Below are 15,866 nucleotides of genomic sequence, written 5' to 3'. Positions count from 1 at the left end.
TGTACTTTACCTTTTATGGACGTTAAAATACTGTTTAAATTAATTTACTGTTTACACATCAAAATCTACACTAAAAAGAAAGTATTCATGCTTCCGCTATAGTCTCTCTGGTTACAGTCATTTTGTTAAGCACTTTTTATTGCTGTGCAGCGATTACTTCTTTGAGCGCTCTTTACGTTTCCTCTACTGAAGACCTGGTGAAACCATCTTCTGACCACTGGTTGTGAAAAACGAACAAAAATCTATTGGTACACCTATCAAAAATATGGAAATTTTTAAGACCAAGCTGGACTTAAAATGACTACGCGTTGACGATTGTTGGGCTTTCATTAACCATTGTCTCTTATAGAAGATCGGGAAATATGAATTCTAACGGCTTTTCGATTTTCTGAAACTGGTTTGATTGCATGATCGATTTTGCTAATTTCGAATTATTCTAAAATTATCTTATTAAATAAGTTCACCAAATTTTTCCAATATCTAAAATCGAAAGCTACGGCAAAATTTGATACTCTCTTTCCTTAGGCAGTTCTGAATTATTTGTGGGTGTTTTTCGGGCCCGTAATTATTCTAATCGGGTTTATGAACCGTATTACCGCGGTACTTTGCACATAAAGAAATTGTTGGCTTACAGTGCCTGTTGCGTAAGCCAGAAACCAGTAAGTAACGTTTTAGGTAAAACATAACAGCATGTCGAAGTTGTCATTATAACTTATTAAACATTATTAAAACTGAATCTACAGTTTCAGTAATAATTTATAAGTAAACTGCAAAATACCTTTGCAAAACTTTGCAGAATTTTTCCATTCATTTTTCTCTTTCCACGAATGTACTTTTAAAATATTTCCAAATATTAAAATTGTTTTCAAAGTGTAGAAATACTAAAATATAAAAGTAGTGAGCCTGCTGCACCAAACTAGCTTGCTTACGTTAACCTCTTTTCTAATAAGTACTCGTATATTATGAGCGTGTGTTGTGTTCGGCCAGGTTTAATTCCCATGCTGTGTATGTAAAACATCAGTTTTATGGGTTACCTGCTATCCCGATGAAACTGCTAACTAAAACAAAAAAGGTTTTTTAAAGTTTGTGTACACGGGTCAGCTACGTTAGATTGCACCGGACCGGACTTGCTCTTAAGGTATGGCATTATGATTGCAAATCTACAGTCTGTATTCTACACATATTATATGTGTGTGGACGTGTATTTGCTAAGCTAATAATGTCCGTAAAATATTACAAATTAATACTATAATTATAGAAGCATAGTTCTATTCTAGTAACATCAGCTTAAGTACTGACAGATCTTTTGAAGATTTTTCAAAACTTTTCGGAACTGCAATAATTTTTTCAAAAGCGTCGTAATCTATTCTGCCCTGCGCCTGAGTTATCAAAAAAAATTCTAAGCTGAACGCATGGATACTGAATTATTTCTCGACTTGCAAAAATATCAAGACATAATAATGTACTCGTATAACTCTTAAGATAAAGATAAAGATACGGTAGTTACAAGCACAATGTGTCCTGCATTAGTGCTTGTTATCAATAGATTCATATATCCTTACGTCCTTATTTTTTGGAAATTATCTTCTAAATCAAGATTGATTTTTTTAATAAGGTGATAATTTTATAAAATAGAGCATCGCGCAAACGTTCCTACCTTTATCTTTAAAAAAATCTCAAGTTTTGGAGAAGGTCTAACAAAATTTTTAGAAGCTGTAGTACTTAAAGGTTGTTAGTACTTAAAGGTTGTTAGTTTTGGAAATTATCTCCTAATTCGAGATTCCATTGGTGAAGCTTTTGATTATTTTATAAAATCCAGCATCTTCTAAAGCTTCCTATCTGCTGCTTCGAAAAAAATTTTGGTTTCCGGAACGTTTTCAAAAACCCTTTCAAACTTTCCGTACTTGGCGTTTAAAGTTCATAGAAATTTCCAGTAAATTCTACAAAAGTCTCGAATGAGCAAATACAAGTTTCGCAACTTAGCAACCTAAACTATAGTTATTTGAAATTGACAATCCTATCAAAGTTATAATTTTTTTAAATTCTTGAAACCTTTAAGATGTTTTTAAATCTGTTTGAATACCTCAAAATAACTATAAATGTTTTGAAAGTCGGCTCCAAAGCTTTTACATTTCAAGAATTTCTAAATATTTCTAAATATTTCGACTCGGCCCCGCGCAGCGGGGCCGTTACCTCTAATTTTTTGAGCCTCCAAAGTTTCGAAATTTAAAAATATCTAGAAATCTAAGTACTTCAATATCTCACGGTCTAAATTGTCTGATTTATATGTAATTTCTAAATATCTAAAAGCCAGCCCGCGGCCCGTTTACCGTATTCACTCACATAGCGGCTCTGTGATACTGGTAGCTTGGGTATTCACTAAGTCATACGTTGCTCTGTAATACTGGCGGTAGCTTGGGTATTCATTAACCTCAAAATTTAATAAATATGTATTTATTTTATTTTTATAAATACTCAAGAGCTTGACTGAATGGCTGAAGATCTTACAATTAGTAGCTAAAGATGCAGCCTCCCAGGTCACCTTGGGCAACCGTTATTCTGCGCTAAAATATCGGTTGAATGGTTTTTGTGGGCATCGTGTAAATGATCCCACTCCATTCATTTAATCACCGTTTAAATAATTATTATCGGTCGTACAAAAAAATTCAAGTTTTCAGTTCGTTAGATCGGCAATATAAAGTTACATTAGAGTGCGTGCGATGACAATCTGCCGCTCGTGACAAAATACAAAATGCGCCATAATTTGATTTACGCCCATTTTTTCAATGGAATTTTCAATATTAAAAACTATTAAAAACGTGAAAAAGAACCGTGAAAAATGCAAACAAAAAGAAAAATTGCGGAGGCTTTCACAGTTTTTATACCACTGGTCGAATTTAACCGGAAAGCTTGAAAACTGTCCTCATTTCTACATGTTAAAATATTTTCGTAGCTGGCCTCGCTGGGGGTTTCATAATTGAAATACAGATATATTTCTCAAAATCATTTTTATTGCTGTACGATGTGTATTTTGTATTTTTTTTTAAATTCTTCCATACCTCGAACACAACTGGTCGCGCGCTAGCGCGACCGATACTTGTGAGTATATAATGTTATCAACACATTTCACAAAAGCACGGTACTACGGGCGACTTAAGACGCAGCACCAGAAGAAAAAAATTATGAAATTGTGATTTAATAATTATTAAACATTATTAGAGGCAATTCAACATTATTACATGAGATCGAGTAAACATACAGATTGTAATGACTGGGATAAGTTATCATAAGTATATACTGTAATAACTCCATTTATATACTATGATTAATAATTTTTGTTACCCTGCAGCACAAACTGCGGCATACCTTCTGTTTATCCGATTGCTCCATCCGTTTCGTTCTTTATCAGAACACCCCCCGTATTTGTCAACCCGGACAATGATCTCTTCATGATCAGAAGCAGTTAGAACTTGGCGCTGTAGTTTCACAGGAAATTAACCGGTCATGTTGACCTTTACCATTCATCCAACAAACTTCTGCAGATCTGGAACCCTTCGTGAAACAGGTAGTGCAAAATTTTACACTGTTGTACACAGCCAGCCTGCCAAGTAGGACATTTCTACGTTGTGCATTTCGAAAGTGCAGCGTTGCAGCAGACACCACTTTACTTGGACGAGTGGCTATGGCGCTGATGGAAAATTAACCGGAAATTTTGGACAAGTTTTCAGAGAATTCAGTGTATGAAAAATCCAGGGCAATTGTTATTGCATTAAGCTCCAAATTTTCCAATCACGACTTGCTGGCACGGCGAATTCTTACCGGTTCCGTACTTGATAACTGCAATATTTTCGACATTTGATAAATGATTACTCAGGACATTCGGGAACGACGTGGTTGTAACGAACATCGCCGTTAATATAAAAGAAGTCGGGCATGACAGCATTGATAGTATCGATCATCTTATCTTTTCCCAACTGATTCTTTTGCCGTTATTCCTTAACGCGACAATAATTATGAAGTCAATCCTCGTTTTCCTTGCCGTAGCCGGTAGGTTAATATACACTGTCACGGCATTCCTAACTTGCAACAACCTCTAACTTTGTAGGCCTTGTTGCCGTGATGCATGCCCAAGGAATCCAACAAGGACCTATTCCACCCCAACAAGGACCTGTTCCACCCCAACAAGGCGGCCCAGGTGGTGCGCCAGGGGTTGGACCTGGTTCCAGTGGTTCTAGTGGAGGCCTCTCTGGACAAGGTGTACCTCCACCCCTTCCTGGTCAAGGTCAAGAAATCGTAGGTGGTGGTGGTAATGCGCAGTACGGAGAAGGTACAGGTGCTGTGGGCGGCAACTGCTTTGGGTCAGGGTGCAATTGATGTTTGTGGTGGTGCGCACTTAATGCTGTATCATGAACTCTAAGTTGATAATATTCAAACTAACCGACCTTGATTTTTTACTGGCTGAGCAATGTAACACTACAACAAGATCGGAGCGTAAAAGACATTCTAGAGAATACGATCCAAGATCAGCTATTAAAGAGCTGCATGCTGTGCAGAATTATTCTAAGCCATTCACACGCGGTTTTCAGTACAGATTGCTAAGATGCCACAACACGTCTTCTGCTCATCGGCAAACATGAAATCTGTTTATTGCTTGTTATTTCGATGGGGGGTATGGGGGGGACGTTGATTAAATATCACTGAACTCAATCGTAATTTGTTAACGCGTCCCTTGAACCACTTCCTTGATCTTAGATCAATAACTCTCTATACAGTATAGGACAATGTCAATACAGTCATGCTTGTCTGAAGTCTTTCCACAGCGTACAGTACCTATGCAAATCTATATGATGATGATTCATTCACAGATTACTTACTTGCAACCGTCACTAATTTTCATAATGCGGTGACCAAGCTGATCCTTGAACAGTTCTTTATAATAAAAGAGTGTGAAAGCTGTCAAAATTCGTAGAAGTATGTGTCAGGGTCTAAGTCTCTGCAACCAAAAACCACTACCGACCAACGGCGTTTGCGATTCTCCGTACTTCTGGGCGTACATGCGCCCCAAACCAACGTTATTAGATGCAGTAAAGTATATATAAGACGCCGCGACAACGAAGCGACGGAAAAGTACGTTAACGCCACTGTGGACAATATCCTGTCCGGTTTCTGTATGTCCACGAGCAACATGACTCTGACCGGGTTCGACGACAATCTGCGGGGGCGTACACCGGCACAGCCGACGGACTGCCCCGCGTTGATACAGCCCAGTCAACTCTTTGAATAACGACCCGACCAGTCCGTTTAAGCAATGCGATGCCCGGCGGAAACCATCCGTCTGCGTTCAATAAGGGTTGGAATCCGCCGGGTCCATGGATGTCGCCCATGGCCAATATGATGCCGTTCGGTCCAGGATAAGAATAAGATACATGCTATTGCGCCACTTTGTCAGCTAGTTTAGGTCTTGAGATACCTACACTCGAAGATACCTGCTGGTTGCGCATGGTTTTTTCTCTGGCGTTGAGAATTTTATATGTACATACACCCATCTGCGTGTTAACAAAACGGCATCAAAATCATCCCAGGAAAAAAATCAGAATATGATCATTACTGTCAATAGTGGCACGATGCACAAATAAAGGGCAGTACTTGCGAGTTGCGAGCATGTACATGTACAATATCGAATTATACAAGTATTACATTAGACAAAATCAGCAACATAACCATATTTTATTGCAAATTTTGTATATTATTATCCGGAACTAATTTTAATGGCAAATAAGGATAATAAGGTAATTTTGTTTCATTGGTTAATAATAAGGGTTAGCTGCACATTGTGTAGTTGCATACGTAATATCAAAGAATACAATCATACGTGCTGTACATGCGTAATTATCTTACTGTCCTACGAGTACGTGCAATGCCAGCTACTTCAGTTAGTGCAGGTATGTACTAACAGGTACAAGTATGTACTAACAGGTAAAAAGGGTAAGAACGGCCGAACGGAAAAAAGCCGAGAAGTACCAGAGCATCACTCACGATTACCTGTTCCGAGCGGTCGGCGTGGAGACAGTAGGGCCACTCGGACCGGAAGCCTCCCGGCTGATTAGCGAAGTGGGCAAGATGATTTGGCAGGAAACAGGCGAGAAACGTGCAACGGAGTTTTTGCGCCAGAGGTTCAGCATCGAAATTCAACGTGGAAACGCGGCATCCATCCTGGGAACGGCACCGGCCTCGGCTAATTTAGATCAAATGTTCTCTGTAATCCGGCCGCATGTTTCTGCTGTTTGTTAATATTAGGATGTGATGTTTCTTTTGTGAATCGAAAACTATGTACGAGTATAGAAGTATAAATACTAACAGGTGCAGGTATGTATGTGCAGGTACTTAATGCCGAAATCTAATGTGCGCACCGTGGCGCAGCAAACACCAGACAAATGAAATCGGATCCTACAGCCCGCGCAGCTGTGCTGTAGATCCGTCAAAACACCGCAGAAATGTGTGGGATGGAAATCCCCAGAACAGCAAAACACAACGGCGAATGTTCAATCATGAAGGCGGAGCTATCGGCCTTCTCAGTAGTACACACCTGCACTAACTTAAAATTAACGCATTAATGCAATCTTCGGGCCATAATAGTGTGCCGGAAATTGGGTTAGCCAGTACAGGTGCGCAGGTGGTAAACCACAAACCGATGTCTGCGCCTGGCACCCGAAGGCCAAGCTGGTCAGTCTATACTATATAGCTAAGTACTGCTTGTGCAAGCATCCTCGATCGACCAGGCCCCAAAAGCAAAGCCGCGGCCCAAACAAGTGAACATATTAAACGGGACAATAAACAAAAAACGCAGCATAATCAAAAAATGAAACCGTTAATGCAATAAACCATAAAACCATGCAGGACGCGAGCCATTTTCTCAATGAAGTCGAATGATTAGCATTAAATTAAGTGAACAACAGAATACAGGGAGCATATGCAAACTGCTCCATCGGCCAGAATACGCAATAGACCGTAGTAATCAATGCGCTTCCGGGGATGAAAGTGGCATACCCTCCACGTCCTGGTCGCAGTTGACCACGTGGACCGCATCGAGTGCGGGACGTCGTATGCGCGTGACAATTAACGACACTTCCGTCAGCGGCTTTGTGGAGAGTGTTAAAGATCATGCGATGGTGTTGCTTAGGTGAAGGTGACAAAGGCCGACTGGGTGAACCACTCCTCCTTGGTCGGGTCGGAGCGGGCCCAGTACTCGATCTCCCCGCTGCGGTGCACTTTGGGCGAGGCCACGAGCAGCGTCAATGTTTTCTGACAGTATGTCTCTCCATTGGGCAGCACGACGTTCTCCGCACGGGTGGACGACGGCAGGGTGAGCACGATGTAATTCTGAAAGCAGCCTAACGTGTTGATGTAATGACCGGGTGGTGCGGAGACCCACTTGCCCTGGTATTTCCAAGCGAAATGCTGAGCGGGATCCGGTCGACACGGAAACTGCAGGTCCCGGGTGCAGGTGATGGAGAGCGAGGTTTGCGCGGGGACGGTAACATTGGACATGGGGTGGCGGAAGACCTGGCTGATGTGACGCGGTTGCGGGAGTACTAGGTACTCCTTCAGGAGACAGAGTTGGCGGTGTCCGCCGGTATCCAGGCAAGGCAAGGCCGCAGACACTCGATGCTCCCGGCGACGGCGTAGCCGACATTATGCAGCATTAGCACGGCCACTTGACCGGTGCGGACGTGGGTGTATTGGCGTCCGCCCACGGACGTCTCGTTGTTGTAAAGTAACTGGCCATTAACGCGCCAGACAACATCGCCGGCCACGGGCGGCTGACCGTCGGTGTGAACCAGGGGGCAGGCAAGACTGACGGTGTCGCCCACAAAAGGACGCTGCACACCGGCCGAAGGATCGACCACTGGGCGGGCGCTGGTCTCCGGCAATTTGACGTGTGGATTGAGACGAGCGGCACGGGGTCGTTTGACCGCTTCGCGCACTGCATTCGCCAAAGACACGTTTCCGCAAGAAGTCCTATGTTCATCCGTCAACCGTTTCATTTCATCCAGTTCGCTTTGCAGCTCATTAAATGCTCCTCGCCCAAGACAAGCAAGATACGGCCGCGGAAATATTGTATCAAGCCAATATCAAGCCTAATAAAAAATATCCACCCATACTTCGGTTTTATCTTGAATTTTTTTACTTAGAAACCGGCTGTACGGTTGTGCGTTTTTTAAAGTGCAATAAGTACGATGGCAGATTATACAGTATCTGTTGCCGCAGAAGTGTTATACAGAAGTGTTGTACAGAAATTTAAGTGTACATTTAAGTTATAAATTTAAGTGTTATACAGAAGTGTTATACAGAAGTGTTGCCGCAGGTGACTTTTGATCACGTGACATGGCCTGGTGGAGCGGAAGCGGTTTCGCCCGTAAACTAAAACGCTATTCAGCCCATGTTCGTACCTTCACTTCTCACCAACTGCAAGTAGAGTTTTGACAAGCAGATTGTGCCAAAATAATGAACATACAGGGATAATTTGCAAGAGGGGAGCGTAGAAACGCAGATTTTTGCGGCACCAAAGCCATATCCACAAGCAAATTTCGTGGATACCCATATATACTGCCGCGCATTTCCGTTTGAAAATGCCTATATTTGCTGCAGTTGATTAATTCTGTTGGCGCTTCGGGTAAATTCGCTGTCGGTTTTGCCACGGTTCGGCTTTTTTATCGGTTCGTGACGTCACGAGCTGTGTGGCTACACAGAGCTCGTGACGCTTAGGGCACACTTAGGGCACATTGAGAATTAAGATACCGCTTAGGGCGCACTATTTTTACAAATTTACGGGCAAAACACTGTACGTGCATAAATTATATGAATACTAATCATCTGTGCCAGGACTTCATGTAACCAGGACTAATTCATGTAACTTAACACGTCAGTCATCATTGCAAGTTATGTACTGTATGTACAAGTAAACAGTCAGTCATAATATTACTAAACATACGTACGGGTTTATTATGACAGTCTGTAAGCGACCACAAATCAACACATCCTTGGAATTACTTATTTTTTAATAGTCATCGGCCAATATTCATCCGTGCTGGGCTTGTATATCGTAGTTATGTACATACTACATAGTACCCATTTTGGCTTTGTACGCCCATTTATACTGTTATATGCACAAATAAAATAGCACTATTATTTTATTTGATAGAATTATACAGGGATATTCGTTGTTGATGTCAGGCCGGTACATGTTAAGTTAATCGTTGAAAAAGGAATTTGTATTTGTATGTGCTACATTTAACGAATCAGCGGATTAAATTGTTGACTTACTGTCGTTTCAATATTGTATGCCTTTGCAGAAACTGGAACACACATCGAAGTATCTACTGAAGCTGTGCGAGTGCATCTCGCGACTTGGCGTGACTGTTGAATAGCGATTGTACTTGTGGGGATGCACTTGGCGTTGTTGGCAGCCTGTGTAGTTGGGTGAAGGGTGCCAGCCGGAGGACTCACTTGATTATCGATTGGATTCCTGGCGTTTCGCTGGCTGTACAGATACTAGATACGAGTAGGTAAGCAGTGTGCTGAGCACGGATGAATATTGGCTTGTACGACCATTATTAACTGCAATGCTTTAATTTCTACAGTTTTATGTATTATGCCGGTAAAACTAAAGAAACAATCAGAATGAGCGATATTATAGTTTTCAGTGACCTGCCTACATACTTTACGTAAGTACTATCAATATTACACACAAAGATGCTTTGCTTTTCGTTTTCTTACATACTCGTAATGAACATACTTATGTTTATCGCAACACGGACTGGCTAAATAGTGTACAGAAGTTATTTACACATAGTTTACGCTGATACTTTGTACTGTACTAAAATACGAGCAAAGATACTGCTAGAATGCTAGCAGGTATTTCTTATCGTGTCCATGGTAACAAGCTTACGACTGACCACTGGACGTAGCCAAATGATTTTAGCAAAATCAAATGATCACATTGAGAGATTTGATGTACTTTAAAGCAGCAAAATTGGTAAGTAAGCCGAGATCCTTTGCCTCAAGGAGAGGGCCGTCTAGATGATTAGTATTCATTATATGAATATGAATTATATGAATATGAATACTAATCATCTGTGCCAGGACTTTGGCCCCTCTCCTTTGAGGCAAAGGATCTCGGCTTCTACTTTACCAATTTTGCTGCTTTAAAGTACATCAGAATTCTCTCAATGTGGCGGTGGATCATAGATTGTTGATTTTTTGCTAAAATCATTTGGCTACGTCCAGTGGTCAGTCATAAGCTTGTTACCATGGTCACGATAAGAAATGCATACACATCTAACCCGACCTGACCCAGCGGAACACTAGCAATATCTTTGCTCGTATTTTAGTACAGTACAAAGTATCAGCGTAAACTATGTGTAAATAACTTCTGTACACTATTTAGCCAGTCCGTGTTGCGATAAACATATGTTCATTACGAGTATGTAAGAAAACGAAAAGCAAAGCATCTTTGTGTGTAATACTGATAGTACGTAAAGTATGTAGGCACTAGGCAGGTCACTGAAAACTATAATATCGCTCATTCTGATTGTTTCTTTCGTTTTACCGGCATAATACATAAAACTAGAAATTAAAGCATTGCAGTTAATAATAGTCGTACAAGCCAATATTCATCCGTGCTCAGCTTTATTATAATAATTGTAGCGACATGCTTTTTATTTGGCGGTATATAAAACTCACACTATTTTTCTATCATAATAAAGATGTACTTATTCCACAGCCTCAACCGACAACAGAAAAAGACGATGATTGTAGCGATGTCGCAGGAAGTCGTTGTACAGGGTAACAAAACGTCAAAACCTGCGATCGCACGTAAAGCTTCTGCGATCACACGTTAAGTGTTAAACAGCAGCAATAACAGCAGCAATAACAGCAGCAATGACAACATACTGTAGCCGTACAAATGAGATCTGTAGTGAAGATGTACATCTCATTGGTGCTAGTTCAACCGGAGACATCTGAATGTGTACTTGTGCGAGATGACCAGTCCTAACGTGGATTTGCTAGACTTCTGAGATTGTCTGAATGTTCTAAAATCGTCCTTCCTCTTGCCCTTGCCCTTGCTCTTCCCCAATGACTTTTCAGCTGATTAAAAATGTTTGTGCACTTTGACAATCGCGCCCGTATCGGTTAACATGTTCGCAATTGCATAATTGATTTTTGGGTAATTCGCTAACTCGTAACATCACCGACGGCCATCGACGAACCATCAAACCTCGTTTTATCGTGGTACGGGTGTGTAACCCACTCCACTAGTGGCAGCTTATAGAAGTTGCCGTTGCAATACTGTAAGCAGTACTAAGCACTAACGCAGTTGCCAAGCATCTCATATGTACAACATTATGAGGATTTTATCGATAATTACTGTAAGTACTTACTCACTTTCAATAGCGCTAAAATTCAGTTAAAAGCATACAGTTATATATTTCTTTGTAAGGGATTTTTATTTAAATTTTAAATCAGCAACGTTAGTAACTTCATAATTCCCGTCACGGAGGAAATTCTGCTTTTAAGCACCAAGGCAAATTTTGTCCGAATTCTTTCGCTTTCCGTTTAGCAGATTGTTGAAGAATTTGTGAGCACCTCTGCGCTCGGAGAACTCGTCAAAAGATGGTAGAGGACACTGAATTTGTGATTCCCATACATCCGGAATTGCTGGATATTTCCTGTGGGGAAGCCAGTAACGAACCGCCAGGCTCACATATTCCCCTGCAGCATGTGCACCAGGGATTCCTCTTGCAAGCGAATGTCAACGAGACACGAATCTGTGAGAATATCAAGCTAGAACGCCGCCAAGTGGGCTGGACTTTACTTCCGAATGCTTCTATTCACAGGACTTTAATTCGCAACTGTGACGATACCCAGGTAGATCATGCCCACGTCTCATAAAAATTGAATTATAATATTTGGTACTGTGTGGAGTACAAATTATAATACACAACCTATTGCGGACGCGATATGTTATCGAACAAAATTAATTACTTTTGGAAATGATCTGCAGTGCAGTAACAATACTGCATTTAACTGGTCCACGAAATTTACAACTATTGCTTCATGTTTCTGGATTTAATTTGTATCATAGCGTAGTACAATGGCTTTGTTCCGATCTTCCGGAAAGTCTTATCTAAAGATAACAATCACTTGAGTCATGCTAATTTCGGTAAATGTTCAGTCAATCTCAAGATTCCTTTTTGCCAGTAGGTTTCACTGGCTAAGGAAGTGCCAACTATGATTGATTCAGTTTATTGCTGCACGCTAATTATGATCATCATTAATTAACTGAATGGTTTATTAGATTAATAATTATTAGATTTTTTTACAATAATTTATGAGAGAATTATGATAATTATTAACGCACATATTTGCATTTTCCAGGCCAGCCAGCTTCCTTCACATGATGTTAAATCCCTTACCATCAGCAATTTAAAGCAAAACAAATTTAATTTAATCGAGGATATCTTCGATGATTCGACATTACTTCTTCGAAAGGTCACATGGTCGACACGTTTCGCTAGCCAGGAGGAAGCGGAGAACTGGTACAATATTCTGCAGTTAATCCACCGCTCCTTCCAACCCTCTCCCGTACGACTTCCACCACCGGTCGTCGCCCCACCCCGAGTCCGTTCTCTGCTGGAACTACTTCCGCTTCCGCGAGTTTCCGCCTCCCTTCCCTGTGGTACCGCCTCTCCAAGGCCCTTTCCCACTCGGCGTACGGTGGTGCTGCGTGGCACGGTGGAACGGAAACACAGCCACCGGTTCCGTGATCGAACGTGGCGGAAGTGGGTGCCGGTTACGTGGGTGGCCTATAGTGACGGGACGCTAGAAGAATACGCCAAAAGTAAGGTCAGTTGTTACCCACAATTTTTGTATTTAAACAGTTAAATTATTATGCAATTTTTGTTGTTTATATTTCATAGTTCGATAATTATAATCATAAGGTGTGCTGCTGGTAATAATCAGCACATTACAAGGAATTATAGTGACATTACATTGAAAAAATTACAAGAGCGTGTGACACAGCTTTCAAAAATAGAACAGATTTTTGAAGCGGTTAATATTTAATGAAGACATGCAATACGGTATTACTATTACAAATATTTGCAGGAAGCGTCGATTGTGGTTGTTGTGCTTATTAATAATTTCATTTTTGAATTTGGAAAAATAATTTTGTTGCCTCCTGTAGCACAATCACGAACTGCTGAGTGCCTACCGTTTATCCGACTGCTCCATCCGTTCCGTCCCTCTTCCCTACCAAACACCCTCTGTCTTCGTCAACCCGGACAACTATCTCTGCATCAGCAACCATAACTTGGCGCTAGAGTTATACAAGAAACTGACCGGTCGTGTTGACCTTTACCGCACCCCTAACAAACTCCTCCAGATACAGTGGTTAGCCGTACTGACCAATTTATCCTTCAGCACGTCACCGCGACGCACTACCCCTGTTATGATCAAAGCCACGGCGTCCGAGCCGACCCGCTTCCCCGCCAAAGTATCCATTCTGAAGGAAAAGCGGTTAGTTGACATTTTCGGCGTGGTTGTCCCGCTGTGGGTCAGTGTAGTGTGGGAGTACGATGAGCAGTACGGCATAAGGAGAAGATATCACACAGCGGTAACTGTTCCCTTAACATTAATTTTTGCGACATTTTTACTGTGCGCGTCCGCAGGAAACGGTGTCTCTATGTCGACCGCCCATGGCAAAGAACAAAGTTTATATTTTTATAAATATTCAAAAGTTGAAATACGTAAATTTTTAAATAAATAATCTATTATTATCTTATAGTTTTATTAAATAATAATTTAAATGAATTGTAATTCTAATAAATTTATAATTTTTATTTGTTGCTGTGTATTAACCTTATTATGTAAGTTATTATTTTAATTATTACTCGTGTTAGCATTATCTTAATTTTTAAGAAATAAATTGACAACTTTATTGTTTTGCTTAATAAATCTGCTGTGTCCCATTTCTTTGTGTCCGTATGAGCTTATTACAGTAGTAAATGTTGTTAGTTATGTTAACAATACGTTTTATATGATTATACGAGGACAACTGGGTGCTGTGAACATACCCTGCACGATTAGGCTGCGATGAACAGCCCGTAGCTCGCAACGCTACTGATATCACAGTCTGAATGCAAACGGCTTAAATTTAGCCGGCTGTTCATCGCAGCCTAATCGTGCAGGGTATGTTCACAGCACCCAATTGTCCTCGTACTGAAACTGTTGCCAGCGGACGCGTACGGTAAAGTACCGATGTCTCATTGCTAAATAAATTAGCAGTTTTACATATGATTTTGTTTTGTAGCTACACCAGGCTGTTATAGGAAAACCCGTTGAACCTTTGCAGCCTTTACCCGATCTCTCCACCAGCTCCTTCGTCGTCCCCTGGTCGCGAGCGACTAAACGTGACCTTCCTCGCCACGAAGCTCCAGTAATGCCGTCGTTCGGCTCACGGTCATGCAAATCCAACCGGCGTTTCGTCATCAAAAGCCGGGACAACGAAGAAGACATTGGTGTGCTGACGCCTTCATCGGATGAACGCGATGAGTGGCTGGCGGTGCTCCGGAAGGCCAAATCACTGTATTCGTTGAGAAGTTGTCAAAGTGACACTGCTGCATGTGACGCAGTGAAGCCGGCTCATGAAATAAAATACAGTGTTTCAATGTGTCCTGTGTCTACTGCTGCCGATGGCGATGTCAAAACCTCAAAATCCTGCGACAAAGCCATAGAAGATCGGAAACTTGCAGAAAGTGTGCCGCCACCGGCGCCTAGTGGCAACCACTTTCGGGAGGCGGAAGGAGACTGTCGGAATTTTATTTGTTACTCTATGCTACCAGTTGGCAACACGCCCTATAATGTAGGCGACCTTTCTCAATTTCTTCCGACAATTGTCGCACAGAATTGATTATCGATGCAACTGCATTTATTTGCTAAAATATACCATACCTAACTTTATTTAACGATCAGGATAAAAGACTCCTTGGTGCGTGATGGGCAAATGGTAAAACAAAAACGGTAATTTTATTTTTTTGTGGCGTAACTGAACGATTTGTTTGTTGACATGCCGATGTACTTCTACTGAAATATGTTTAAAGCGGATGTGAGGATATTCTACGCCGAGAAAACTTAACGCCACCGCGGCGCGCCACCTTCAGTTCCGCTAAAATATTGATACAGCGATTGCTAAGTAAACGGGAAACTACAAAATATTTATACCGCATACCGGTATTTACGGCGAAACCAACAACACGCTCATAAAGGCGAGGCGGATTTTGTGGTTTCTGTCCGCTTGTATAAAGTGTCGATTCAGCACTTCGTCGGCAACTGTCCTTAGAAAATAACACAACGCGGCACATTGTAAAACGCACCTATAAAACGTAGCATGGAACTCGTAACTTCAGCCGATATAAAATCATTTTGCCGCGGCGAAATACTTTGCAGAATAATTACCTATTTTAATCGCTCTCTTGAGCTTTAAATTTATTTAGCACCACATGTAATTTAGGTTAATTTTTTGACGCTTGTCGATTTTCGGACAGATTCTTAATACTGATCTTGCTATATTGCCAAAAGATGTATTTCTCAGTCGCATTTACTTTAATGCTCGTGTGCGTTGGACTCGCTGCTGCCGCTAGCTCCGGACGTAAGTCAGAAAAGATAAATTCTAAAGTTTCGCAGCTTTAGGTCCAATTTTTTTGTCTCTAATCGCTAACAGGACAATTATTTTTTGCACTTTATATTGTTCGCTATGCAATCACTTGATTTGAAATCAACCGAAAGAATTGCAATTTCTGCTTGCT

The 15,866-nt window shown here is 41.2% G+C and overlaps 1 protein-coding gene and 1 long non-coding RNA gene across 3 annotated transcripts; both read left to right on the top strand.

Moving 5' to 3' along the window:
- Positions 1-3,818: 3,818 nt before the first annotated feature.
- Positions 3,819-4,555, top strand: LOC129598266 (uncharacterized). Its single transcript, XR_008691679.1, has 2 exons — positions 3,819-4,047; positions 4,106-4,555. It is a non-coding gene; the product is annotated as an uncharacterized LOC129598266 (long non-coding RNA).
- A 6,885-nt stretch (positions 4,556-11,440) lies between these two features.
- Positions 11,441-15,050, top strand: LOC129598234 (uncharacterized). Of its 2 annotated transcripts, none has more exons than XM_055496054.1 (4): positions 11,441-11,928; positions 12,439-12,906; positions 13,247-13,675; positions 14,372-15,050. In XM_055496054.1, exons 1-4 carry the CDS (start codon positions 11,674-11,676, stop codon positions 14,969-14,971), a joined length of 1,752 nt encoding a protein of 583 aa, XP_055352029.1. In that variant the 5' UTR covers positions 11,441-11,673; the 3' UTR covers positions 14,972-15,050. The 2 variants fall into 2 exon arrangements, with proteins under 2 accessions (XP_055352029.1, XP_055352030.1); XM_055496055.1 differs by having other exon boundaries at positions 13,247-13,578; positions 14,372-14,512.
- Positions 15,051-15,866: the final 816 nt, after the last annotated feature.

The sequence above is a fragment of the Paramacrobiotus metropolitanus genome, unplaced genomic scaffold (assembly GCF_019649055.1).
Source record: "Paramacrobiotus metropolitanus isolate TYO unplaced genomic scaffold, Prichtersi_v1.0 Parri_scaffold0000118, whole genome shotgun sequence".
Classification (NCBI taxonomy): Eukaryota; Metazoa; Tardigrada; class Eutardigrada; order Parachela; family Macrobiotidae; genus Paramacrobiotus; species Paramacrobiotus metropolitanus.
This window is presented reverse-complemented; position numbering and strand designations above follow the sequence as displayed.

Excerpts from the sequence above, each read along its gene's own strand:
- LOC129598234 (XM_055496054.1), top strand. The coding sequence starts at position 11,674 with ATGGTAGAGGACACTGAATTTGTGATTCCCATACATCCGGAATTGCTG. Across the intron at positions 11,929-12,438 it reads GCAACTGTGACGATACCCAG|GCCAGCCAGCTTCCTTCACA; the intron begins GTAGATCATGCC and ends TGCATTTTCCAG. Across the intron at positions 12,907-13,246 it reads AAGAATACGCCAAAAGTAAG|CACAATCACGAACTGCTGAG; the intron begins GTCAGTTGTTAC and ends TGCCTCCTGTAG.